Source organism: Zingiber officinale, chromosome 6A (assembly GCF_018446385.1).
Source record: "Zingiber officinale cultivar Zhangliang chromosome 6A, Zo_v1.1, whole genome shotgun sequence".
In the NCBI taxonomy this organism is placed as follows: domain Eukaryota; kingdom Viridiplantae; phylum Streptophyta; class Magnoliopsida; order Zingiberales; family Zingiberaceae; genus Zingiber; species Zingiber officinale.
This window is the reverse complement of record NC_055997.1, coordinates 17,414,094-17,439,507: the sequence shown is the minus strand read 5'-3', so window position 1 is coordinate 17,439,507 and position 25,414 is coordinate 17,414,094. Positions and strand designations below refer to the sequence as shown.

Here is a 25,414-nt window from a genome sequence, read left to right as displayed (position 1 = left end):
GTGCCTTTAACGCACAATGTTCTTTGTTCTATAACAAATTTTATTAAAACTATTTCACCTTAACATTTTATGTGAACCAAATAGACACTTGATCTCACTCAGGTCACAAGCCAAATAAAATTGGGATATTTTCTCAGGTATAGTTCTATCTTCGCCATGAAACTTCACAACTCATTGTGCATATCTCCATTAAGATAGGTTGAATTGTCATCCCCAACATGGAGAACCAAACATGAAAGTAAAAGTTTACTCCAACACAAGAAAGAGAAGCCATGGTTGCTTCATTCTAGGAGGGCCATTTCAATTGTGACAACAATGACCATGGGCCTGAAAAAATGACACGAAGAATAAACAGTGGAACAATATTCATTTTAAGCCAGTTGAAGTAGTTTATTGGAGTATAATTATTGCTCATGGCAAAGACTTCGATCTCAAGGCCAAGTTATCAGACTTTGATGCTTCAAAAAAGTTCATGATAAAGCTGCAACTGAATTCAGCAGGCATCTAGATCCCTGCATGGAGGTGGCTTGCATTCCCCAAGTAAGGTAAGGTTTCCTCCTTCTGGTCCGCTCCTTATACGGTTGGGATTTTGAGTTCCGACCTGCACAAAATCATAATGCACAATCAAGGAAGGCAGTGAGCGAAAATTAACTGTCGCTGAGCACTTACCGGAGGTTTTTCACCTCTTCTCAACATCTCAACGATCTCAACAACTCGTTTCGGTGTAACATCCTCCTGGAGTAAAATTACAGAATTAAAATTTATCGACGATTCACCCAATGCAAATCACCAAATCATCCTACAATAACATATTGCAATCAAGATAGATGTCTTACAATTGACCTCAAATCTTGATTGAGACACTAACTCATCACTTATGTTTTACACAAAGTAACAACATTGAGATTCTAGTCTTGGATGTAAAGATCTTGATTGAAGAAAAGAGTTCCATAAAGAAGATAAAAAAGAATTGACAGATCTGGGGAATGTTGGCATTTTGCATGTTTTTTAATATTTTGGATCAGTAATATATGGCAACTTTATCAATCAACTTTTTAGAAAAATTGTAATTTAATCAAGTTGATCTAACTCAAAATTGCAATGAAATGCATCTATAATGTAGTGGGCTACAGATGAAGTAAAAAAAATGAAGCCAACGAAAAGAAGTGATATATAGCCCCATTCATCAGTGAATAAAATTTGAACATTGTCCTAAATTATATCTTAGGAGAATAGAGAAAACTGACATAGTAGATGAAGTAAAAAAAAAATGAAGCCAAAGAAAAGAAGTGATATATAGCCCCATTCATCAGTGAATAAAATTTGAACATTGTCGTAAATTATATCTTAGGAGAATAGAGAAAACTGACATAGTAGTTATATGTGTATCCCTCCGAGCCATTGCTGTAGTCAGCTACGGTGATCATAGGTGCATTGACACAACAACCCTGTTGTGGTGGACAAATGCCATTAGCAATGGAATATTAAATCTGAAAACTATCAAATATAGCACCTCAGTCAATACTTCAATTGCCAGAAGAAATTAAATACAATAGCATTTGGTAACACTAACCATACACTCCATTTCACCAACTGAAAACATTCCATCCTTTGTTACTTCTGTGAATATGAATTATATCTTGTTCAAAACCATGAACACTAATTCTTTAGAGTGATGGAAATGGTCTTTAAATACTCACCATTGCGTTTTACCCCCAAGTGCTTTAGCAAAGCCTCTTCAATTTCTCGAGATCCCCGTATCATACAAGGTGTTGTTCCACAAACCAAGAGGTGATACTTACCAACCTGAACACCGGTAGTTAAATAGTTGCCAGAAGAAACAAGGGCACAGATGTACACAGAAATAGATGATGAAATTGATAGCAACTTCATAGGATAAAACATTTGACGAAACAAGTAGGGTCATCATACCTTTGTCCGATTAAACATTGAATAGAATGTAGCAACTTCATAGACACGTATGGGAGCAACTTCTATAACCTTTGCCACCTAAAATAGAAAAAGTTGGAAGTAGATGAAAAAAATGGCGTGATACTTGTGAATAATAATAATAATAATATTCAACCGTTGGCAATAAATGGATAAACCATACAAGCAAATAATAATTTGAAGAACCTGTAATTGACCACCTTTGATCAAAATTAAAATATTAGTAATCATTTTCTCAAGTTGTTAAAATAATCATTGTACAAAGGTTATCCAAATAATCATTACAAGCATACATATCCTCCAAGATAAGGCAATCCATCTTAGTAGGAAATTTAAATCTTAGGTTCTTGCACAGCATTCATTCTGTTTGGTCAATCCTTCCAGATTAACATAATATTTATGATATACGCATGTATCATGTGTGGATATATATAGGTTAATATGTTAATTGCTATGATTTTTTTGATTGTTATCTTCACTAATTAACTTAAACCTTAAACTACAATTTTTATTGTTATTCTCAATATAAAAATATTGCTTGAAAACTCATTTTTGATTTTTTTTTATCAGTATTATTTTCCATTTTACAGTTTTAAACTGAACCAAAGTAAATTTTTTATTTTTGTTTCAATATGAAATATTTCAATTTGATTATAATTTTTCTCTCCAATCAGATAAACCGAGCCATGCCCACCCATAGATGTAGTTCTTGATTCAACAATTCTGTCCCCTCGGGGCGGTGGCGCGGTGCGATGGTTAAGACATGGGGTGTTGCCACATGAGGTCTTGGGGTCGAAACTCGGCGTGACCGAGCATAACCTCCCCCATGTCTTAGCCATTTGCACTAATGGCTAGTAGCCACCCGTGATTTACTTCCTTCGTGTTGGCCTAGGGATGGGTTGGCGGGGGCGCTGGGGGCGAGCGAATCGCCTTTTGCCACATGATTCAACAATTCTAATAAATCTTTTGCAGTTATGCCTAAAATTTACTCTTTTCCTTTGTCAATCTTGACGAGCAAAAAATCGGTGTCACCCTTTATTTCCCAAAGCTTAGTCCTCAATCTCCAAAAAAGGGTAGCCCGGTGTACGAAGCTCCCGCCATGCGGGGTCCCGGGGAAGGATCCATTGTACGCAGCCTTATCCTGCTTTTTACAAGAGGTTGTTTCCAGGATTCAAACCCGTGACCTTTTGATCACATGACAACAACTTTACCGTTGCGCCCAGACTCCCTTTCTTTAGTCCACAATCTCCAAAAAGATGAAAAATAAAAAAGCAACTGGTTACTTGTAGGACCATAAAACCATCAATCAGAACTTCACAAGTATAAGACTACTTTAGGAACCAATATACAGGTGAGTTTGGGAGAGCTTTGCCAAAGCGCTTTAAGGCTTCGAAGTACTTTGAGATTCAAATAAGGTGTCTGGTAAGAATATGATCATATTTTTTCTCCAATGCACAACCTACTCAAATCCATTTTTACAATATAGGTAAGGAGCACTAGTACAGCCCCTTCCCCAAAGTTAATTCTTAATTTGCTGCTAAAGTGTAAGAGATGACATATGAAGTTCTATAACAATAGGGGGCACGAGAAAAAAAAGTGGTGTCAAGCAGTTATATACACACACCAATGTAAATTATAAGGCAGAGAAACTCGAACTTGGTCTTTTAAGAGAAATGAAAGATATAGACCTGTAACAATAAGGCAAGCAAAAAAACCCAACCATTGATGTATACACACATGCATGCATACTTACATACTCGCGTGCGTGCTCACACACACACATTCACAATCATAAAAAATGGCAACAATCAGTCAATGTAAATTGCGGACAAACACCAATGTAACTTGTAAGGCACAGAAACTCTAATTTGATCTTTTAAGATAAGTGAAAACATAGTCCTGTAACAATAGAGAAAACAGCTGACCATTGTGCTTCATAAACTGAAGGGAAGGTGTGTGTGTGTGTGTGTGTGTGTATGCATATGTATATGTGTGTCTGTGTGTATGTATTCATAAAAAAATGTCAACAATCAGTCATGTAGATGAAAATGAGTAGACAAAAGACAATAAACAAACAATAACAAGAGAAAGCTATTTTATTCCTGCAACCAGAGCAAGATAATGATGACTCTTCCAAACAAAAAAAATAATGACTGAACACAATAGGAAAATTCAGGAATTTAGAGATGGAGAATTAATAAGCTAAGAGTCTTAAATTACAAAGCAAGCTTTGCATTAGTGGTCAACATCTGGGTTCAAATTCTTGATATCACTCAATCAATTCAGTTGTTGTGGAAACACAACCATACTAAAAATAAAAGAAAAAACAGTAGCAAGAAAGGAACTTTGACAGTAAGACCCAACCAGTTATATGTACCTAATTGCTATCATCGGGAAGAGGTTAAGACTTAATGTCCTTAAAAGAAGAATTTCAAGTTCAGTTATCTGAATTTACAGTCTTCAATTTCATATTTATAGTTGTATGGGTCATATTCTTTCTGTGATAGACCACTTGTCCATTAGTCAGCATGCCATCATTAGGTTAAAGCTTGTGAATGAACAACAATTGTAGATAAATAACTCCTTAAACAGAGTAAAACTGAGTAGAAGCTAACATACAGCATTCATTGCAGAAACGGGTAGCCATCCACCATGTTGTTGCTGTGCAAGATCCAATAAAGGAATAACAGCAGATTGCTTGTAATTTGAAGGATAATGGGACATTATCTCCTTGACCTAGAGATGCACAAAATAAGAAGCATATTAAAACAAAGAAAAATAGTATCCATCTGTCAGAATAAACAAATAATGCTGGATTTTAAAAAACAGTGATTGTACAGTCTGTATGCTAACAACATTTATGTACATCGGGTTCAAATTTGTCTGCTCAAGATGCCATATATAAGAGCAAAGGATCAATATGCATAGTTACAGAAGCTTCTGTGAGCATTTGCCAATCTTGTGATTATGATGTAACAATAATGGAATTCTTCCCGAGTGTATTATCCACTAGGCATTGACGGTTAAACAGAATTCCCAAAGCAACTCAGAATAAAAAATCATCCACAAAATTTCTATGAAGAAATTACAACATAAAAAGCTGAATGATGAGGGAGAATTTAGACACGCATTGTCAAAGGGTTGAGACATTGTAGGGCAGAGATAGATCCCTATCTTTTGAGAAGGTCACAATGGTGTGATTCACTTACAAAGCAGACAAGAGCTCAACAGGTCCAAGTATGAAGATCAGTATACAAAAACGACTGTCATCAAACAGGTGAACTATGCATAAAGAGAAGAACAAATATCTGTAAGATTAGCATTTCCTGATAGAATCTGAAGTTTGAGAAGTAATAAGATCGATGCTGGCTAAAGAGGAAGTTCCTACAAAAACAATGCTACTTTTATTTCATCCTGCTCCAGAAGACTAAATGATTCACAATCTAGAGAAATGCTAGGAAATTAAAAGAAGGAAAAAGAGATTAACCAACAAATCCAGATCACAACAAAAATATTCAAAACAACACTGAACAAGAGAAAATTGAAAATAATCAGAACAGCATCTTAATCACGCTCGCATCAGATTCGGCATTATTCACAGCGTTTCACAAGACGCAAACAACAATTGGATTCAAATGTCATACCCTCTCCATATTCGCGGCAGTAAATTCCCATGGTGCGTCGGGCTTGTTATCCGGCGAATCAATGTGCTGAAAACAAAATGCAAAATCGAATCTTTAGCAGTTCCAAGCCTAATCCGAGAACCTAGCAAAAAAAAAAAAAGAGATCGCATATCTATGTAATAGATCCCGCGATTTCTAAAGACTCACATAGTTCAGGGCTGTGGAGAAGGATCTTGCGGCAGTAGAAGCGGGCGAAGAAAGCTGGAAGAAATCCAAGACATTAGGGATCCACAAAGAGCTCACGAGACAAAATCGAAGAAGGCAAACCCTACCGGCAGCGACGGACGCAGCACCCGGCGAATCTCCAAGAGGCGCTTGGCCGCCAGACGCGAGAACATGACGGGCGATCGGCGCAGAAGGGTTCGCAGCGATGCCACAAATCAGAGCTAGAAAAAGAGGGCTCGCGTCCTATGTTATTATTGTCGACGCAGTCTAGTAAATCATCGGTTCAGATCGAATCGATTAAACTGATTTAACTAAAGTTAAACCAATTAATTTTTTTAACTAATCCAATGAGCTTTTTAATAAAAATTAATAAAATATCAATTAATTTAATTTTCAGCGTCCAAATTTTCAATTTTTATATATTTATATCTGATTTTAATTTTCTATTCGATTATTTTAAAATTCTAACTTTTAAATTTAGTTGGTTTGGTGAGTTAATTTAATTTAATTAAATTTTTACTCACTCGTACCTAAAATAGAGTAGTATTACATAGGTGATGAGTACAAAACAAGTAAGATCTATTTAAATTTATTAGTTAGAGTAAATTTTATACGATTAGATATATGTTAGTAAATCATGAGAATACTTTATCTTAGCATAACGATCTTTGTATAACAAAGGTGAGGTAGGGTTATAAATAAGTGGAGCCGAGTCAAGGTTTAGGTATTTCAAGCTTATTTGATAAGATAATCAAGTCGAGTCGAACTGAACTTAAAATGAACTAAACTTTTGAAATGAGTGTTCAACCTTGACTTGATTTATTTTTTATGAGCTTGAGCTTGTTTGAAACTTGGCTTGAGCTTGGTTCGTTTAAATATTATTAAGCTCTCAATTCAAGCTTGGCTTAAACTTGGTTCAAGCTTGGCTTAAACTTGGTTCAAGCTTGGCTTAAGCTTGGTTCAAACTTGATTCGTTTAGATATTATCAAGCTCTCAATTTAAGCTTGTTTGATTGTTTGAAACTTTTAATTGTTTGATTGGTTATTGAGTTTGATAATTTAAATTTATTTATATATTTATTTTATTATTTATTTAGAAGAGTTTTATTAATGAATATGGTTCATGAATGATCCGGTGGTAAGAACGGGGGACCCCCTTTCTGGGAAGTCAACGCCACGTGGAAGTCAAAGGGCCGAACGACCGATCGGAGAAGGGGAGACCGGTCGGCCGAACGGGATTCCATCGGAGTCCAAGGCACCCGACGAGGAGTCAGGGTTCCGACGCTCGTTGAACGGGATTGTACGACCGAGCGGGTGGCCCACTCGGCCAAAGGCATAAGATAGCAATGCTGCGAACAGTCTCCACAGAGCACACTGCCGGGAATATCCTAAGTGGACCAGCACGTGTGATCGGCCGGATGCAAGGGGATTGCCGACCGGCCGGACACTCGACATGGAGTAAGAAGAGAACATGACTAGGAAACATCCTCTGACAGCGGATATGGCCAACAAGCGAACCATACACAGGATCTTATGACAGGGTTCCCTTGTCACATCATAGACGTACTCGGATTATAACAGTATGATGTCAGGTAAGCTTATCTGACAAGCACATACCGAGGTATGGGCTAAGGACACGTATTTGCCTCGGTAGGCGTGCGTGGGCACCTTCACAGCTCTATATAGGAGCCTTATACTTCGCCGGAGGTACGCATTCTATGATTTTTGGAGCCACTGCTTTGTTGTCTGCTTGCCTGACTTGAGCGTCGGAGGGTCGTCGCCGGGAACTCCTTCCCGGCCCGACTTCTTTGCAGGTTCGTCGGAGCGCCGTATGACCGGCCGGAGATCCACGGCATCAACAAGGAGAGAGCCACGTGCCTAGCGTCCATTGATTCAGCGATTCGGACAGGATCAATGAATATTGTTCACGAACGTTGTTCACGAACGTTAACGAGCTGAACACATATGTGTTCAAACTTGTTTGTTTAGCTTAACGAGCTGTTTAAGTTTGTTTATTTAATTAATCTTATGTATATTGAACGAATACAAATAAACTTTTACCAAATCGAACATCAAATTTATTTACAAACGTTTGATCATTTACAACCCTAAGGTTAGACATCCGATGGGCCATTTTATATCTATTGAAAATTGACACAATCACTCATATAGTTATTAATTGTGTTAATGAATTCGTAGGGGGAAACCACGATTGTGTTAGTGAAGCATAACTAGTTGGTGCAGACTTGGGTTGGGCCAAAATGCACTATGCCACACTATTAATTATAGTTGATGCATAAATATATATAAGCAAATATATATTTTTTCAAAACTAATATTTCTTCAATTATTAAAATGTGTTTTTTGTTATTGTTTGTGGTTACAAAAAAATGTTTAATTAAATAGTTTCTTTCTTCTCTACTTCATAATTACAGTCATTCATGTTTAAAACGTAAATAATATTTTTAAACATAACTAATACAAATTTCAAGTTTGCAAGCTGTTGAACTTGGAAATTGAACTCCAAGCAAAAAATAAAATAAAAAAGAAAAGAAAAGAAAAAACAATTTCTCTTTTGGATGAACACAACTTAATTAATAAATTAATCTCCATTCCTTCTTTTGAAAACTTCGTCAAATACATTCAATCCTTCGATTGCAATCTTCTCGCTTCACATTCTTTCATTATCCTTAGCCTCGTGCAAGAAGAGACAAACATCCTACAAGCACCAAATCATAATATTAACAAAGTGTATTTATTAAAAAAAAATATCGCAAAAAAAGGAAAAAAAATACTTACTCCCATGGAACATCACCAACTAACATCAAGTCTCTATCTTTATCTTCGTAAGTAATGGTGTACTCATTTTCTCTTTCTTTCTTTGTTACCTCTCCTAAGAAACATAAAGATTTCAATCATTAAGTATTGAATACTTCTTGTGGATTGCATTTTCATTCTTGATGTCAAATAAATTAGATGTATAATTAATTATGTGTATTACTCACCTAAAGAAAAATATTTGAACATATTGTTCAAGGCCTCTTTGAGTTCCTTGTAACTCTTGTACATTTTGAGATCTATCTTTCTCAAGTAAGGAACCCCATCCATGCTTACTTTCACGTACAAGCCCATCGTTTGCCCGTCCTCCTTTAGTTGAAACGAGCCCGAGTTGTTTCTACGATAAGCTTGTATCGGTGGCCATCCAATTACTTGTGCCCTATCATGATTACTCAAGTATAAGTAAGTCATTTTCAAATCACTAAGCTTTGTTGACACTTACTTTGCTCTTGGTGTTTCTTGACTACTTTCGCTATTGGAGACCTCTTCAAAGGATTTGTTCTTCGCAAGACTTTCATTTTCACATTTGGCTCGTTTACTACTCCTTGTGGCACTCGATTTCTCTGATATATCACCGGTGCCGGGCAACCCAAGCCTTAGCTCAGTATCTCGAAGGTTGTAGTCATTCAAGGCACACTCCATGGCAATTGCAATTGTTCTACCTCTCTTTGGCTATATATATATAGCACTTAATGTTCAATGTCAAGTAGATGGGGTCAATAACAATTAGGCTTGTATGGTGGATGAATGACATCGATGGCCGCTATGCTGATCGAGTACCCTACCATCCGATCGAGATCAAGTGATTGAGATTCCATCTTCAGTCGACCGATGGCAGCCCATGTGTTTGGCCAGAGACATAGGCATGTGGCTGAGGAAGCCAACCCAGTTCATTGATTCATGTATTGATTAATGCATAAAGTAGCACATGAGATGTTAGGGTCTGGTCTGCTGGCCTAACACAATAATAATTGCTCAGGCTTTAGAAATGTCGAATTGAATTAAACTAAGTTTAGTCGAAAGTTTTCGTAACATGGTTTTGGAGAATCTCGATGATGTTTAAGGATGATGTCTACTTGTGTCAAAGGTGGTGATATAATTAGGAGGTTAGGTAGTAGAAATGAGGCCCCATTTGCTAGTTGGATTCCCATCAGTGTGGTGGCTTATTGAGTAAGAGGAAACATCTTTGGTTGACATGAGAATCTATGAAATTCTTAAGGGGTTTCGAACAGGGTAGGGTAGGGCAGGGCACATGATGGAGACACTAGAATTCAGAATGGTTCAGCACCTACAGCATTGGGATTTCCAGTTCATAGAGGCACTGTGAGATTTTGAAGTCCTTTTAATGTTTGGAAAACTTTGTACTGTTTTTTGGCCTCTCATATGTTTTTCTAGTGTGGCAAAGTATCAAGCACATCAAAACCAAGCACACTTGGATCATTTCCACAAAAGTTAAAAAGGAACCGACACAAGCAAGTGAGAACAAACAAGGGGCAGTGCAAGCTACCCTTGGCATGGTACATATTTTTGTCAAAAGTCATGCATTTACCTCAACACCTCCAAACGGTTAGCCTCACAACTATCTATCTATCAAAAGATAAATTAAAAAATTGAACAGGTAACTATATAAGAGGGGTTTCCTACCGATTTTATCAAAAATCAACCCTTATCTATTTATACAAATATACCTTGTGATGAACTCTGCAAGACAGTGCACAGTTAGATTACACAATTAGCAAGCATATACAACTCTACAATGGAGGAAAAGCTATAGAGGTTGGCTATTAGGCCCACTCGTAGCTATAGAGGTTGGCTATTAGGCCCACTACTACGAGTGCTTCCAGATTTTTCTAGTGAGCGAACCGCTCACCTTCAATAATAATAATAATAATAATAATAATAATAATAATAGTAGGCTGTGTAATGGACGTGACAAACAAAACAAGAGAGGACTATGGGACATGGGGGGGACAAGGAAATGGAAACTAGACAAATTGCAGAGAAAGAGAATTAGTAAATTAGTTCACATGATAGACTGGAAAAAGGTACAAAATTAGAAACTCAAGAATTCTGCACTTCGCTTGTAGTAATCTGGCTCTGGTCATAAATAGTCGGAAAAAAAAATCAAAGTGAATTTCTTCCTACGGCACATTCATCACTTGAATAGTCTGCAATGTATCTGACAGTGCAATGATCAAATCACCAGGTTGGATCAGTCCTCTGGCCTTGAGCAAAGAAAAAGTGCGACTTAGATTGTTCTCCATGTCATACGAGAAACTAAGACGAAATGGAATCAGACCCCACTGAAGATTCAGTCGTCGTCTAACTGATGCTGAAGGTGTAAATGCAAACACTGGACAATCAGGGCGACACCGTGAAAGCAGTGAGGCCATTTCGCCATTCCTTGTAAAGAGGAAGAGTGCATCAACTCCCAAGTTGTTAGCTGCAAATCACAATCAACGAAATCAACAAAAGTTAACCCAAGAACAATCTTAAACACAAAACTCGTTAAAGGTAAACTGACTGTCTTTGAATAAATATTAGATATCTAAGTTGGATCTTCCCTACCATAATCTTGTACGAGTTTAGAATTTTAAACTTGCAAGCTAATTTGTACATAATTGTAGCAAAAGGAGATTACGCTCACCCAAGTACCCCTCACAACTCGTCCCCAGGTTATGTGAAGGGAGGTAAATCATAGAGACAGCTTATAGCCGACTGTTAAACTAATTTATACATAATTATAGCAAAAGATAATTACGCTCACCAGACCCCCCTCACGGCCCATCCCAGGTTATGTGAAGGGAGTAATTTGTACATAAATTTGCAGGGAAAGGTGATATTGAATGGCCCAAAATTGTCTTGCAAATTAGCTTCCAACATTTTTTTAATAAAAATTAATATTCAAGTCTCTTCCATCATCCGATAGTCATTTTAGAATTTCTCACATTCTAATTTAGCATAAATTTTAAATTTTAGACCCAAAACTTGATATTAAAACTACTATGTAGTAACGGATTTTCATGTGTTCTGCTGAAACAAAACAAAACCAAAAAAAGTCTCAAGGAGCAATCCACATAATCTAACAAAATGTTCCATTTGTCTGCCTAAGTACCCTTTGTATAACCAAGTATGATTTTACACTCAAGTATGATATTCACCGAGGAATTATATAATATAACTCGTCTCTTAATTGAACCCAGGGTGAAACAAAAGTCAAATGTCAATACGGTTGTGAACCAAATCAAGGTTCAAAACGGTAATTGATAGATGGGCAACCCACTATATAACGCTGAGGCAATAGTCAAGGACCTACGCAGTCAATATCAAATAATATATCAAAGATTGATATCAACAGAAAAACTCACTTACACATGTATCTAACACAATGAATTAATCAATTAATTAAAATAAATTTATAGTGAACAGTCACAATTGTTAAACAAAGACGTAACAGTAACAAAACACGTCATACTTCACATTGCAATAAAAAAAGGATAGTACATCACAAAACATTTAAGTGCATAGCAATATGTATCCAATCAAACAAATTATAAATAGACATAAAACTCATTAATCAATTAGGGCATTATGAATTCAGATAATTAAGGCTTTATTTAAGTGAACCATTTTTTGTTAATGAACTCACATAGGCCACTTGGTCTGCCCATGTGAATCTCTAGGCTACCTAGGCAAATCATCTGAGTCATTTTTTTAATAGCCACCTAAAGGGAACCGCTTCATCACTATAACAAAGCAGCCCCCCCTTTTATTTCAGTCTTAGTGGCTCCCTATACCACCTTTTAGAACTATAAACTACATAAAATAAAATTTTTTAATAAAATTAATAATTAGTTTATCGTACTCCAGTAGATGCATGAATAAATATCCAAGAAATAAAATTGAGATGGCCACTGAAGTCGAGATGAAAAGAAATAGGCAAATTGAAAGTGAAAATGATTACCCATTGTGACAGCTGAACTACATATATTCTCTGAAACTTTATCACAAAATGAAGATGAAATATCTGGAAGGTCAATCCCCTCACGTCGCTTCTCTTCTCTCCACCATCTTTCAATGCGTAGGCTTACACTTCTAAGCACAGTTAATGCCTTATCTGGATACTGGCCCATAGCTGACTCACCTGAGAGCATCAGAGCATCTGCCCTCTGTTTAACTGCCTCTGACACATCAGCAACTTCAGCTCTAGTTGGTGTTGGATACTCGATCATAGATTCCAGAAGCTGAGAAGCTACAATTACAGGTTTGTTAAGCTGACGGCACAACTTAACAATTTTTTGCTGAGCCGAAGGGACTTCTTCTAGAGGAATTTGAGAACCCATGTCTCCTCTGGCTATCATTGTTCCATCTGATGCACTGATGATCTCTTCTAGATTTTTCAACGAATCAAAACTCTCAATCTTGGCGATCACCGCAATTTCACTGAAATATGCAGTATAAGCTATCACATAAGGATGTATTATTGTTTTATAACAGAGCTATATCGATATAGATTATGCTTCAAGTTAACATTTATCAAAACAATGCACACCTGATACACTCCCAAAATATACTTAGTTGGTTTTGCTTCAAGATTGATCTTTCTAGTACAATTCTCTTCCTCACTTACAGTGCTCATCCTCCATGATACACGGAGACAAGGAAACTAGATACTAGTGAAAATGCACTAATATTAATGCTATGAAAAATGAACATGTGGCACTTGCATCATACTTATGCACACAATATTACTCAAGACAAGAAATTGACTGACTACGAAGCCATGCTTCATTAGAAAGATTAACATTTTAAAATTCTCATTCACCCTTGACATGAAAATGCTCTAACCACTGGGAGTGGAGTTTTCTACCCATGAAGATTTCCTATTTGACAATTCGATGGTCCATGCATTGGCACAAATTTGCTCAGCAGATCTACCGATTTGACATTTATCCTCTCTATTATTTTCATAAAAAAAATGAATGGAGACTCATATTTGATACTGCATTAACCTCTCTTTCTTCCAACTTTTCAATATTTTTTAGTACCAGAATCATTAAGCCAACAAGGTATTCAGTCATGGAAGTCTGGAAAAGCGTTCTCAATGTATATTAATGTAAATCCTTTAACCAGTAAAGTTTCACCAATGTTAAAAATAATGATCATCAAAGGCATCGATCATTGTAACTTATACTGAACCACTGAAACTTAAATGGAACATTTTGTTTTTCATAAAGAAAAGATACAATTGTGCAATTTACAAATATGTACCAGAAATCTAAGTGAGTTGTAGTTGGAGCAAAACCGGTTGATGATAATGATGAGGTGTAAGAACCTATAGGTGAAACTTATATCACAGGATTTTAACACAAACATGAAGACAAATAAATAAATCATAGGAGGGGGGTTGAGTTGCACAAGTGAATTTTAGTTGAGGAATACGGAAGAAACAAGCATGTACAAATGTTCTCAATCACATTTGCTAATCTATAATGAGCCATAAGTTCCAAGTCTTGGATCCAAGGGCAAAGCCTAAACGCTTTTTTGATCATCTATATAGTTTAAAAAGATTAGCTAGTAGCACTTGGTCTATAGAAGAATAAAAAGAAATACATTTTTGAAAAACTAAAAAGCAAAGAATGTAAAGAAAGAGGAAAAGGGCAAAAATTCCTATTTACTTGTCATGACATCTTGCAGCTATATAGCTCTTGAGATGATTTATGACATCTGCAGACTTGACAAAGGAAACTGCAATGAAGTCCACACCCTCAGATATTGCACTGTCAATATCAAGCCAATCCTGCACATAGCCATGCCATCAACACAAGGATGCAGATTAGTAATGAATTTTGACAGAGGTAATTCAGTAGTTAATTTTTGTTGCCAGTATATCACCTATCTTTGTATCAGTATTTTCACTTATCTAGATCTGATTACAAACAAAAATATCAGCTAAACTCTGAAGATGGTTTTGCTTTTCTTGTCCCAGTTATAAGGAAATATTGCGCCACAACATTTCGTCACTGACCAATTGCATGTCATCATTTAAAAATATGATTTACTCTAACACTACTACAAAGATTAATATCTGTTTTCATAAATCATAAGATTGCTACAAATTTAAATGCTTCAGGTCTTATGCAAAAGAACAACAAACCTAGATGACCCAATGATGATGTTGAAAAGGCAACCTTTTATGTGCTTTTTGCAGTCTCAGAAAAGAGAATATCTTCCACTAAGGTTAATGGTGGTTTTCATGACTGTTTTTGATAATCACTACTCATTTTGCTCATCTAATCAATAAAGGAATTACTTAAGACAATTGTAAGATTCAAATGAACATCAAAATGCAAGCTTGAGAACAAATAGATCAGGTGATGTTTTTCATTTTTAAACATACTCTAAAATTTAATTTGCAATTTAAGAACCCTTTCTTAACCTGTAAGAGCATAATGCATATACTCACAAATGAAGTTTAAGAACCTTTTCTAAACTTGTAAGAGCATAATGCATATCCTGATAATTGGAGTTATAAAATTCCACAAGTAAGCAAATTGAGTGGACACCTACAATGAGATGCACAAACCTTAGAAGAAATTGTAGGAAGCATTGCATTACGTTCTTGGACCAGTCTTCCATTCCTCCGAAAAGTAAGACTAGCACGTGGCAACAACAATCCAGGATCATTGCACCGGCATTTTACATCTGGACCAATCTTTTCAATCACCTCAAACCTAACCATTCCTCCATCCACAAGAAGTTCATCGCCAACACTAACATCTGCATTAGGAGCATGTAGACATGAGAGACCAAATGATATAATGGCCTCCACTTATCAAAAGGGGAAACAAAGAAATAGTCTTCAACCTTCAGCAAAGCCATCATAATTCACAGTGATGGTCCTTTCTGGAAGTGGTGCATCAAAAGCTCTTACACTAAATGTCCAAATCTCTCCGTCCTGTATAAGATAGAATGTTTACTAGGTTAGTGTCACATGAGTCCAAATTAACCAATTTAGTCCTTACAGATTTTCAACATGGAAAAAAATCGGATTAGAAAATCATTTTGATTTTATTCAGATCACTAATTACTTGAGAGTTGAGACCATATAGTTATTTTTTGGATAATAAGAATGATGAACTGGCTTACAGTTTGATACTTATTTTGCATTATGTACTGGTTGAATCAACAAATTGAAAGGAACCTAAGCCTTGGTTTGAAATAAATGCAAGGATGAAACATAGATTAACAATTCGGCTTGAAATTCTTTTGCACGTTTCTGGATTAATAACTCTGCTTGACAGGTTTGTACATGGATTGATGATGCATAGGAACGCTGCATCTCATTCCATGCAAGGTGATGGTACAGATTAAAAATATTGTATTGCATGGCTAGGACCATCCATTAGTTCCACCTACATGGGACAAACTCGATGATACACAAAATGCACACGCCAGATGATGTCTTTTTGCATGTCCATCTGATCCACATGATACTAAGAAGAATAAACACGTTGCAAATTCAGTTACTTATGAGCCCATATGAGGTCTGGAATTTGATAAGAAAAATTTTTAGACAAGCACTTCGTTTATACCAATGGATATCCTTGATGCAGATCTTGTGAACCTTTTTCATGCAAAATATTAAGGATGATACAATGACAAATCAGTCATTTTTTCCTTCATTCTTTACAAATGACTGCAAATTAGACCCCTACTCCTCTAGTTTTCATCTATCCCCAAAAGATAAAATTCTTCAACTCATCACGTTGCCGAATTGACTTTATTTAGATTTGCAAGCATGTTTAAAAGTCTACATGCTTATTAGACCAATTGTTGACTAATAAACAAGTACACTTTTCTTGAGCAAAGGATTGAACATAATGACAATAGGGAATAACAGGCATATGAAATTGAACCCCCTAAATATAGAAAACATTTACAAAGCTTCATGATGCTCATTTCTTGCATTATCTAAATGCGGGAGTGGAACAAAGGAGAAAATTATGAACATAAACCTTACCTCGGCCTTGACAGAGGCGGCTCCATCGAGATCACCCATGTGGATCTCACTCCCCTCGGTGTCCACCATCACAGCCACAGCGAACCCCTTCTCCTCGTTGAGGCGGCGGATCTTTCGGATGACCTGGCGGTGCCACTCGCGGGTGCCGTAGCACATGTTCACCCTGGCCACATTCATTCCTCCGACGGCGAGCGCCTCGATCTGGTCAGCGGAGCAGGTGGCGGGGCCGATGGTGCAGACCAGCTTGGCCCGCCTCGTGCTCCGGAAGCCGTTCTCCCTGAGCTCCGCCTCGGTGATGGCGTCGACATCGATGGATGCGGGGCCTCCGTGGGAGGGGACGAGGCCCAGATCAGGAAGGTAGGAGGTGGCGGCGGAGGCGCGAAGGGAGAGGGGACGATGTCGGGGGCAGCGGAGCGAGGGGAGTGGGAAAATCGCAGGCTTGGCGGAGGAGATCGTCGGGAGAGAAGGGGAGCGAGCGGGAGTGGAGAGGAGGTGCAAGGTCTGCGCCGCCATGTCGATTGCTTGCTTGGCCAACTCGAGGAGCAGAGAGGGGAAGCACGCCCATAATTTTGCACGCCCGATCTGACGGTCTTTATCATCGCCATCTATGATCGAACGGTTTGCAAGAGCCTGGACATCAACGTGGCCACTGGCTGGGGACGTAGAAAGAGTCAAACCGAAGCGCTTTGACCGGGTGGTGCCTTACCAGGAATGGAGGGTGTAATTTGGAATTTAGAAATTATGCGGGAGTAAAATGATATCGTCAGGACAATGAGGCCATAACTGATAATATTGAAGTTTATTCAGATTTATCTAACTTTTTATTGGATCAAATCATAAAATCATGATTTTACGTAAAATTAATTTAGGGTCAGAATCGGATCACGATTAGAATCCCCTACTAAAAATCATTAAAATCTTATCATACATGATTAATAATTAGAAAAAATATTTAAAAAATTCATTTATATATGAATAGATAACTAATTTATATATATATATGTAATAATTTATACTTAATATCTCAGATTACATTACTGCATGTACAAATTTAAATTAACTTATAATTTAACTATCATTCTTGCATAGTAATAATATTTATATTTTTATATCATCAAATGAAAGAATATATAAAATTTCTATTAAAATAATAATAATAATCAAAAATATTTCCTTGGTTTATAAGATAGTTCAATTTAAAGGTCAACAAATGTCAAAAAAATTTCCTTGATTTATAAATAATTCAATTTAAAAGTCAACAAAACACCTAGGCTGCGTTTGGTAGCATGTAATCTACCTTGTAATGTAATCCAGATTACATTACAAAGTCGATTATTTTGTTTGGTTTGATTTAAAAGTTGTAATGTAATGTATCTGGATTACAAAAGGTAGTGAAGATTTGTAATCTGGATTACAAAGCAAATGCTATGTAATCCGATTACATTACGAGGTCATTGTTTCACCAAAGTTTAAATGCCGAATATACCCCTAGTCTGTTGTCGACCTTTGCCCGCCACCGGTCGCCGGTCGCCGGCCGCCGTCGCCGGTCACCGGCCGTCGTCGGCCGACCGCGGCCGCCGATCACCGGCCGTTGGTTGCCGATGGCTACCGCAAACTCTGGCAGAGGTGTGACGACCGCCGATAGATGTCACAGGATATTTTTGTTATTTTTTAATAATATGAATTACATTCCTTATAAAAAATAATGGACACCAAACAAAAGAATGTAATCACCTTTGTAATCAAAGATTACATACATTACATTACCAAACGTAGTAATATAAGCAAGATTACATTACAAATTTGATTACATTACAAGCTAGATTACATTACACCCAACCAAACGTAGCCCTAACGTATATAACAGAAGCTATTGAATCCTTTGATTCAAATATGAATATCATAAATAATCTTCTAAAAAATAGTTAATGTCACACACTACTAAAGAATATGCATCCAAAAACTCATCATTTTGGGGGAAAATGTCACAATATTATTGATAAAAAATTAACTCAAAAATAATTAAATATATGTTTAAATAATTTAAAACTTTAATAAGATAAAAAAAATAAAATCTTCTGGACATCTGAAAAGGATTTAAATGATATTTTTTTGGTTTGAAATAGGATGGTTAAGGATAAACTTTAAAATTTATTAAAGATTTCTGAACGAGTTTTGATTTGATATATTATAGACCCTGTGGTTCAATCAAAATTAAAAGTTATGACCTCTCAAACCTTCCACCGATCCTGTTTCAATTCTGCTCTGATCTTGTTCCAATCCTACTGCGGTCCTACTATAAAAATCGATTCTGCACGATCCTGGATCGATTTTGAGTTTCCGAATCGTACGATCCTACGATCCGGACCGTAATTTTACAAACTACGGACCAAACTATATATATTATTATTCTAACCATTTAGATTTATATTATATTTTAAATATATTAACATAATAAAAAAATAATAGAATGTATAAAATGTTATTTTATCTATAAATAAATAAGAGTGCTGAACTTATTTACTTTATATATATTTATTTTATTTTACAAATATATCATCTTAAAACTTAATATTTTGCATAAATATGATTCTAATTGATAATATTATATTAAATTTTAAAACAAATTAAATATATTTGAAATCTGATCATTTAATGATAGTGACCAATTATATGATTTCATTTAATTTTAAAAAAAATAAAAGTTATTTATTTTAACATTTGAATGTGTAATATTTTTAAAATAAAATGTAAAAATAAGGAAAGATAATATATATTTTTTTAAAAAATAACATTATTATGGTATCTCTTTACTTCCAAAGTACCCTTAGGTATCTAAGACGGAGGAAAATGTCCTATAATAAATCTTGAGATTAAAATCATAGGTGCTTGGGAAACTACTTAAGCGTTTTGTCATTGTACCATGGCCTAGAGGCAAATGCCCCTCCTCTTATATGTCAATGATATGGTTATTACATGAGATAATTCCAGATGTATGGAATTGAAGGATATGAAAACTTTAAAGTATTTATTCGGCATAAGAACCCCTTACTAAACCAATGTGCTACTATGAACCCTCAAGAACAAACCCTAAGGTTCTAGTGATCCTATTTGCATTGATAGCCTTTGAAGTCATATGTTAACATCTATTCAAAAAGAAGTCTGATTACAGATGTACCATTGGATTATACATGAAAATTATAAGACAATTTAAACGGAAAAAAAAGAGGAAAAAAAACCTAAAACAAGAAGCTAATTGTCGACATTTGGATCGAGATGTAGTATCTTTAAACCAGGATTAGTACTGACAACATCAGCAAATAATAAATCAAATTCTCAGCAACAAATTAAACATGAAAAAGTAATTAAGTCATTTACTTTCTTCTCCATCTGCAAGGATCTGAAGCTATCCAATGCTAATTAGTTTCACTTGGTTAAATCATGAAAAACACATAAAAAATCAGATTAGCTTTTGTTAACTAATCAGAATGAAAAAGGAGCATAAATACTCACATATTAATTTTCAGGCATTTTGTTCTTCAACTTTTTGGCCATGCATGCCAACAAATGAAGGAGTGAGGCTGGCACAGCATGACCTAGCAACGATCAAACCTTCAGAAACTAAACCCGACCGACAAGTCGATTTATGTCGTGGTGATTCAGAGCTAGATCATGCTGGCAGCTTCACTCGTTCCCCAGGACATTTTTAATCTGCTTGTGGAACTCTTGAGGAAAGGAAAATGAGATCTAGAGATATAGAGAAACATACATCTAAAGATTGAGAGAGAGGGAGAGAGAGTTAATTGCTTGAGGGAACAAGGAGCACATGAGAATCTAGGTCAGCACCAATATTATATACTGAAAATAATTGCAGAAAAATCATGAAAGAAACCTTGACCTATTGAAAGAAAAAAAAGAGGTTAAAATCTTTTTGGGAGAAACAAGAAAAGGAAGAAAAGATCAAATCAAAGAATAGAAGAACCTCTCAAAACCTGAACAACAGTTGCATGCATCAGGGTGCAATTTGCCAAACCTGGAGATGAAGAAGACTTCCCAACTAAAGGCACAAAACATGAAATTACCAAAAGATGGATAGATAGAAAGAAAGAAAGAAAGAAAGAAAGAAAGGTAAAGCAGTAGGAGTATGTGACACATGACCCACACACAAGCAGTAGGGACCTATAGAAGGGGAAGAAAGAATGATAATGTAAGGAATAGAATAATATATCTTGAGGAAGCTAAGACAAAGGCAATAGTAAATATGAAACAAAGAGAGGTTAAAGATAGAAGGATCTAGAATGAATATATAGTTGACGTTCTTATCCTCAAGGATATTCGTCCTATTTGGAGCTAGTTCAATAAGAACCATTCAATGCTCAACATCTGAAACATGGTTTAAGAAAACTTTAGGGTTGCAGTGCTACATGGCTGATTAGGGTTTAGGGTCAGGTTCAGCTGCTGCAAGGCATTAGATGTTAACTATTGAACACATTCCTGTCAAAATGACACAAAATTTACAGTAATTAATCTTAATGGTTATAGTTGCCCTAAATTCTAACTGTTAAGGTTCTTACTGCTGTTGCATGCCCAAACTCATGCTCAGCGACATGATTTAGTGTCAATTCCCCATGCAAAGATGGTAAACCCTAGACCATGTGTTTGCAAAACCCTAGAAGTAAAAGTTGAGCTAGTTTGTGGTCCATGCATGTGCCCATTCAATTCTATGCAATTAATTGTTTGTGGTCCAGTACTTGTCCCCCCACTCAATATTAATTACTGAGCAATGCTACTGCAGAAAAGAATAGGGCATTAATTAACATCTCATGTAGACATTGCTAGACCTCTATGATAGCTAGGGAGGTTCTATGTATGGTACAACTAATGTGTCATCTTGCTAACCAAATGGAATATTGGATCATGGTCATTTGGTCTTATCATTGTATTAGTTTATGTAATCGATGCCCCAGGTATGACCACTCACACATGCTCATTGTGAAACCCTAAGTTTGCGAATGGTCGCTTGGTTGATTGTATTAGATGTTCTTGAAATGCACGTGTCGATATTTGATTGGTCGGATAAGGTAATGTTCATTAGATTCAACTTGATTGGGAATGCATTTGATTGATAAAATGACAACATGAATACACGAAATGAGATATGTTAGGTGATACGAGATGTTAAAGGCGGACTTAGGTATGACGTAATAGTTAAAGTCAAGGTAATGTGATGGTCAAGGCCAAGGGGAGATGACAGCCAGCGTGTCACTCTCCATGAAATTTTATTATTCTCCGAGTGCTAAGGCCTTTGGTGGGAGGACGACTGCCTATGAGTCGGTCGGACTTAGAGAATCTAGCGTCCAATTCTTGTATAAAGACACCTATCATATATCCGAGTAGTCTATATTTGACCGAGTTTAAGGGATATCTAACTTATCACAGATCCGATCAGTCATAAGTACGAACGAAATAAGGGGATCCAGATTCCCACTTACAACAAGTCTTACAGCATATGACCGGTCGATCTTATGGATTTTTTTCACATGCCAGTCCTCCTTTATATAGCCAGTCGGTAATAACTCCGTTCAAATTTACACAACTCAACATGCTCGTCTCTCACACATACAGAAGAGATGTTTTCCTTATAAATTATGTCGGATTTCGAGATCTTAGGTTCCCGTTGTTGGATCGATACACATGTGAGAAAGGGGGGGGGGGGTGAATAACGTGGTTTTTAAAAACTCGTTTTCTTGTTTTGAAATCAAAGCATACGCAGCGGAAAAACTAAAAAGAACAACACAAGAGAACACAAGTGGTTTTACTTGGTTCAGAGCTTTCGACGACTCTTACTCCAAGACCCAGGTCCCGTTGACCTATCGATGGGTAATCCACTAAAAACCTCTTCTGGTACCTCTGGAAGAGAGAATCGAGTACAAAAATGATCGAAGAAGTGCAACAGACTGCACTTCCCGTTTGTAGAATTTAAGTACAATAAAAATTTTACCGACACTTAGGGAATTAAGTAGCTTGTTTGTGTGTCAATGTCGGTCTGCTGGCCATGATCAGAAGTCCTCAGAGCAATCGTTAGGTGCAGCAGCTTCGTAGCAGAGTCGTAGCAGGAGCCCGAAGTAGTAGGAAGCTCAAATGGATGCGTAGTAGCTCGTATATGTGTTCTGTATTGAAACTTCCTCGAGACTGCCTTATATAAGGCATTGAGGGTGCCTTCCATACCCATTGAAGGAGCCTCCAACTTGAGAAAGTTGATCCCGAACAGTCCGACCTCTATCTGCGACTTAGTCCAAATTTCATCCTGCGGAAGACACCTTCCATAGCCATGGAAGGCACTTTCGATGAACAGTACGAAGGCGCCTTCAACTACTTGAAGGTGCCTCCGGACACTGTTCATTTGAAAGTAAATTTGCTCCTTTGTCCTGCAAAACAATGTTAGTCCAATAAACCATGTAATGACCCATAAGACAAATGTTAGTACAATAATAATGAGCAGTAGTAATTAGTTCTTGTCCTCCCAAGACTAGGAACTAGTCAATGCCTCAGATTAAGGATCCAAAATGGACCTAAACTAGATCAACGCCAACTATCACCTTAATCAGGGCGCGTTCTCACTTAGTCACTCTCCTCCAATGATTTACCTTTACTTACCGGTTTACCAGATATCCGGTCAGCCTGTCGACCTATCTAGACTTCCTGCTAGATATCCGGTCAGCCTGTCAACCTTTCTAGACTTCTCTCCAGATATTCGATCGGTCCGTCGACCTATCTGGACTTCCCGCCAGATATTCGATCGGTCTGTCTACCTATATGGACTTCTCACCAGATATCCGGTCAACCCGTCGACCTATCTGCACACTTGGTAAAGTGGTTTGATCACAATTATACCTAACTTAACTTATTTGTTATTCATCGAAACCTAAGTTAGACCGTTGATGAAAATTGCACCAATAATCTTCTCTTTTTTGATGCAATGATAACCTGAGTTCAGTTAGGAAAAAAGATATGCAAAATAAGCATGAAAAAAATGATTTTTAAGAGAAACAAAAAGTTTGAGACAATTGGTTTTGTTCTCTTGATCATTTTTTTAGGGTTAAGTTATTCTGATTTTCTTGATTTTCTTTTGTTTGCTAGCTTGATCCCTAACCCTCTCCCTTTGATATTCATAAAAAAAAAACATGAGTAAAACAATGCTAAGTAAAGTAATGGGGGAAAGTGGTGAAATTTTGACAACATCAAAAAAATTTCAAAATTATTAGGCGGGTTTAAAGAAAACTTGTTCAAACTAATCGAAAGACGAAGTTTGCAAAACACTTATAATAATTTCTTTTTAACAACAAAAAAAAAAATTTGAAAGGAAAGCTTTTGAAGATTTATACTAAGTTTTGAAAGCTAACCTTTACACAACTAACTTTAAAGGTAAATAGTTGTTAAGAAACTCTATCAACTTTTTAAAATACTTTGGACAAGAATTTTGAGCTTAGAAAATATTTGTAAGATGCTTTTAAAATATGAATAAGTTTTAAGGAAATTTTAAAATAAGTTATGCAAGAATGAAACTTTTTAAAAATTTTCAAGGATGAAACTTTTAGAAGACTAAGTTTTGTAAGAATGAAACTTTTTCAAAAAATATTCAAAAATATCTTTTAAAGTTGGTTTAAAAGTAGTTTACAAAAATTGAAAAAATTTTCAAAATAATTTTTCAAAGCATATGATTTGATAAGTATCAGAATTTTTTTTAAAACATGTGATTTTTCAAAATGTGTTAAGAATGATTTTCAAAGTAAGCATTTTGAAAAAGAGTTTTTTTTTCAAAAAACATCTTTTCAAAGGATGTAAAAAAAATATTTTGAAAGTCATTTTTAGATATTCTTCCCATGAACCTAATATTATTTAAAAATAATCCGATCAACTAGAAATTGTCCTTAAGTGTCTAACCGTTAGTTACTAACTAACTATTAGAGGATAGCAATGTTCACTTGGTTAGTCAGGTTAAGTGATTGTTTGACTAAAAGTAGATTACTTAACTTGATCACTGTTCTGTTTGGTATTTTACGACCAGACTTGTGTTGATGCACTGATATAAGTATCTTAAGTCCAGGCAAAGGGCCTATGCATTTCACGTCATTCTAAGTTTTGGAATACATAATCAAGGGAGTCCTAATGTGTTTGTGAGATGTTCAAGTCCTAAATCTATAGGAACATGCTTTCTATGGATTTGATCTAGATTAAGGCTAAAATTGATTTTGAAAAGCTAAGGAAATGGAAATTTTTAGAAAAATATAGGTAAGGGTTTTTCCTTAATCATTTGAAAACTATTTTTATAGTCCTATTCTATAGAACATATTCCTAGTTGTCGATGTAAATTACTAAAGTCACTTTTAGGGAGAGGTTTGATAAATATGTCAGTTAAGTTGGACTTGGACTCAATGTAATTGAGTTCAATGTCACATTTAGCTACATGATCCCTGATAAAGTGGTGTCTAATTTCGATGTGTTTGGTTCTTGAATAATGCACTGGATTTTTTGTTAAGTTAATTGAGCTAATATTGTCAATTAGGGGTGAGCAGTCAACCCGCCAAATCGACCAACCCGCTTATACCGACCCGAACCGAATCAAAAAAAGAAAATCCGCCGGATATAGGGTCAGATGTGGGTCCTGATATTATATTATCCGATCTAGTAGGGTCGGATAGTTTTTTATCCCAATAATCGAACCAACCCGATCCACGATCACCCCTACTTGTAGA

At 36.2% G+C, this 25,414-nt stretch overlaps 3 protein-coding genes across 3 annotated transcripts; all 3 read right to left on the bottom strand.

Annotated features, from left to right (window-relative positions):
* Nucleotides 1–157: 157 nt before the first annotated feature.
* Nucleotides 158–6,061, bottom strand: LOC121995961 (NADH dehydrogenase [ubiquinone] flavoprotein 2, mitochondrial-like). Its single transcript, XM_042549744.1, has 10 exons — nt 5,906–6,061; nt 5,781–5,834; nt 5,595–5,660; nt 4,570–4,686; nt 1,933–2,010; nt 1,701–1,806; nt 1,574–1,620; nt 1,371–1,448; nt 670–735; nt 158–601 (listed from the first exon to the last, which is right to left on the bottom strand). The coding sequence occupies exons 1-10, from the start codon at nt 5,969–5,971 to the stop codon at nt 494–496; spliced, it is 786 nt and encodes a 261-aa protein (XP_042405678.1). The 5' UTR covers nt 5,972–6,061; the 3' UTR covers nt 158–493.
* A 2,733-nt stretch (nt 6,062–8,794) lies between these two features.
* Nucleotides 8,795–9,277, bottom strand: LOC121994653 (auxin-responsive protein IAA3-like). Its single transcript, XM_042548612.1, has 2 exons — nt 9,078–9,277; nt 8,795–9,014 (listed from the first exon to the last, which is right to left on the bottom strand). Exons 1-2 carry the CDS (start codon nt 9,275–9,277, stop codon nt 8,795–8,797), a joined length of 420 nt encoding a protein of 139 aa, XP_042404546.1.
* A 1,376-nt stretch (nt 9,278–10,653) lies between these two features.
* Nucleotides 10,654–17,245, bottom strand: LOC121995960 (pyruvate kinase isozyme A, chloroplastic-like). The gene is made up of 6 exons (XM_042549743.1): nt 16,659–17,245; nt 15,503–15,593; nt 15,222–15,415; nt 14,314–14,435; nt 12,600–13,078; nt 10,654–11,078 (listed from the first exon to the last, which is right to left on the bottom strand). Exons 1-6 carry the CDS (start codon nt 17,169–17,171, stop codon nt 10,777–10,779), a joined length of 1,701 nt encoding a protein of 566 aa, XP_042405677.1. The 5' UTR covers nt 17,172–17,245; the 3' UTR covers nt 10,654–10,776.
* Nucleotides 17,246–25,414: the final 8,169 nt, after the last annotated feature.